The sequence below is a fragment of the Plasmodium falciparum genome, assembly GCF_000002765.6.
Source record: "Plasmodium falciparum 3D7 genome assembly, chromosome: 11".
NCBI classification, from domain to species: domain Eukaryota; phylum Apicomplexa; class Aconoidasida; order Haemosporida; family Plasmodiidae; genus Plasmodium; species Plasmodium falciparum.
In genome coordinates, this window is record NC_037282.1 from 1,757,501 (window position 1) to 1,760,000 (window position 2,500).

A 2,500-nucleotide genomic window follows, 5' to 3' on the forward strand; every position below is an offset into this window, starting at 1 on the left:
GCTACTGCCTTCTGACCAATATTTATTAAATTCATAATTTTGTTGAGGTCATTTTTTAATTCAGCGAATTCGTCTCTAACGTTTTGTATTTGTTCGCAATTACTGTTATATATTTCTTCAATATTGTTTATCTGAACAAAAAAAAAAAAATAAATATAAAGAATATATATATTATATATATATATATAATGAAATATATGAGCAGATAAAAATGTAATATGAAATGTGAAATATATGTGTACAATATATATATACATATATATACATATTAATATCATTTTATTATATTATATTATATTTTATTTTTTGTAATGGGTTTACTAGTCGTCCGTGCTTTTTTATCAAACTTAAAGGTGATAATTCTTTGTTTTTCTTAATTTCATTTAATATGGAAGAATTAAAATTTTGATTATTTTTTTTGATTTCATTTTGTTCATTTAATTTAATTTCTTTTTTTGTTTTTTCTTTTTGCTTTTGTTTTTTAGTAGAATTTAATTGTATTTTATTTACTTTTTGATTTATATTAAGTGTATTATCTTGATCCTGTACTTTTTCATTATATTCTATATTGGTATGATGATTTTCTTTTTTTAATATTTCTTCAGATATATTATTAATATCATATGTTTGTTCATTTAATTCATATTTAATTTTGTTGTTATGATTATGTTGGTTTTTGTTTTCTTGATTTTCATTTAAGAAGGGGACACTATTATTTTTATTTTTATTATTTGTTGAATCGTTTGTTACCTTTTTTTCTTTTTTTTCTTTTTTTTCATTTTTTTCTTTTTCTTTTTCTAATTTGAATTTCGTCTTATTCTCTTTTTTATTAGCAAGATCAAAAATTTCATCATCAGTTGTCATTGTTTTGTTAAGTTTGCTTAAGATAGGATCATTTTTTATAATTGTTTGTATATCATCATTTTTTAGTTTACTTTTTAATAAACTTTTTTTTTTAATTTCAATTGAATTCTTTTTCAAGCGAAATTTATTTTTATAATACGAATCACTAGATTCGGAAGAGAAATTTTTAAAATCTTTCTCGTCTTTTTCGTTTTTAGGAGAATTTGTTTCATCACAATTTTGTGAACACAAAACAACATCTTCTATATGATCATTAGAATGTTCCTCACTCATTTTTATAAAATTTTATGAGCTCGGAAAAAATAAACAAATGATGCTTTATATATATAAAAATTTATGTACACCTAAAATATATAAATATATATATATATATATATATATATAAATATATTTATATATAAATATATTTATGTGTGCGTTCCGATATTTCATATTCTTTTTCTTTTTCTTTTTTTTTTTTTTTCATTTTCATGTTAGAGCTTCTTTAAAAGTTTATTTTCAAAAGAATGTTTATTTATAAAATAAGCATAAATAAAAGGATGAATAAATAAATATATAAATATAAATATATATATATATATATATATATATATATATATATGTTTAAAAAAAAAAAAAAAAAAAATTAACATATGTACATGTGTGATAAAATAATATACACTTGGTATAAGTATATATTGTTTTATCTTAAATTTCTTTCATTTTTTTCTTTTTATTTTCTTCTTTTTTTTTTTTTGAAAATATATACTTTTTTATTTTGTACTATATTTATATATTAAAATATGTGAATGGTCCTATATTAATATATTTATATATATATAACTTATTTGAAAAAAAAAAAAAAAAAAAAAAAAAAAAAAAAAAGCATATGTATACTTTTTATGTCTTAAATTTATCTTGATCTTTGTCTCATCTTTCTTCTTTTCTTTTGTAAACGTCTGGTTCTCTTTTTCTTCCACTATAAAAAGAAAGGATACATAAAAATATATATATATATATATATATATATATATATATATATATGAAAATATATATAACGTTTGGTAATAAATAAAAATATATAAATCTTTTTAATACATTCTATATATATTAAACAACAAAATATAATCTGATATAATATATATATATATAATGTGTATTTTATGTAAGGTTTAAAAGGATATACAAAATTTGTTCTTATATATGAAGGAATATATAAACGCAGCATAATATATATATATATATATAGTTACATGTTCTTAAACATATGTACTTTTTTTTTTTTTTTTTTTTTACAAGCACAAATATAAAATGATGAAAAGTTTATACAATTCTACCATTTTATATGTACACAAAAAAGAAAACATAAATATATTATATATATATATATATATATTTGTCAATATCTTAAATCTTATATATATGCATCTCCATACATATTTTTAATTATATATATTCATTTCTAAATGTTCTATATAGTTTTTTTTTTTTTTTTTTTTTTTTTCTTTTTTTTTTTTGTTCTCACCTTCCAACGCATCTTAGCCCTGGACTTCTTATACCTGCTTGCTCCATGTGCCATTTTTTAATATTTATTAATTAAACTTTGTTTTTGTTTTTTTTTTTTATATTTAAAAATAAGAATATAAAAATAAAGTTC

General features: G+C 17.6%; 2 protein-coding genes across 2 annotated transcripts in view; both read right to left on the bottom strand.

The window, feature by feature from the left end:
• PF3D7_1144200 (conserved Plasmodium protein, unknown function) overlaps positions 1 to 1,137 on the bottom strand; it is a gene marked incomplete at both ends in the record, with an annotated part of 1,150 nt that extends 13 nt beyond the window's left edge. Inside the window, 2 exons of the mRNA XM_001348086.1 lie at positions 1 to 131; positions 322 to 1,137. The exon at positions 1 to 131 is cut by the window's left edge and continues 13 nt beyond it. Coding sequence (XP_001348122.1) covers positions 1 to 131; positions 322 to 1,137 — 947 coding nt within the window. The remainder of the gene's footprint in view (positions 132 to 321) is intronic.
• Positions 1,138 to 1,756: 619 nt separating this feature from the next.
• Positions 1,757 to 2,422, bottom strand: PF3D7_1144300 (60S ribosomal protein L41; the record flags this gene model as incomplete). Its single annotated transcript, XM_002585396.1, has 2 exons — positions 1,757 to 1,822; positions 2,369 to 2,422. The coding sequence occupies 2 exons, from the start codon at positions 2,420 to 2,422 to the stop codon at positions 1,757 to 1,759; spliced, it is 120 nt and encodes a 39-aa protein (XP_002585442.1).
• Positions 2,423 to 2,500: the final 78 nt, after the last annotated feature.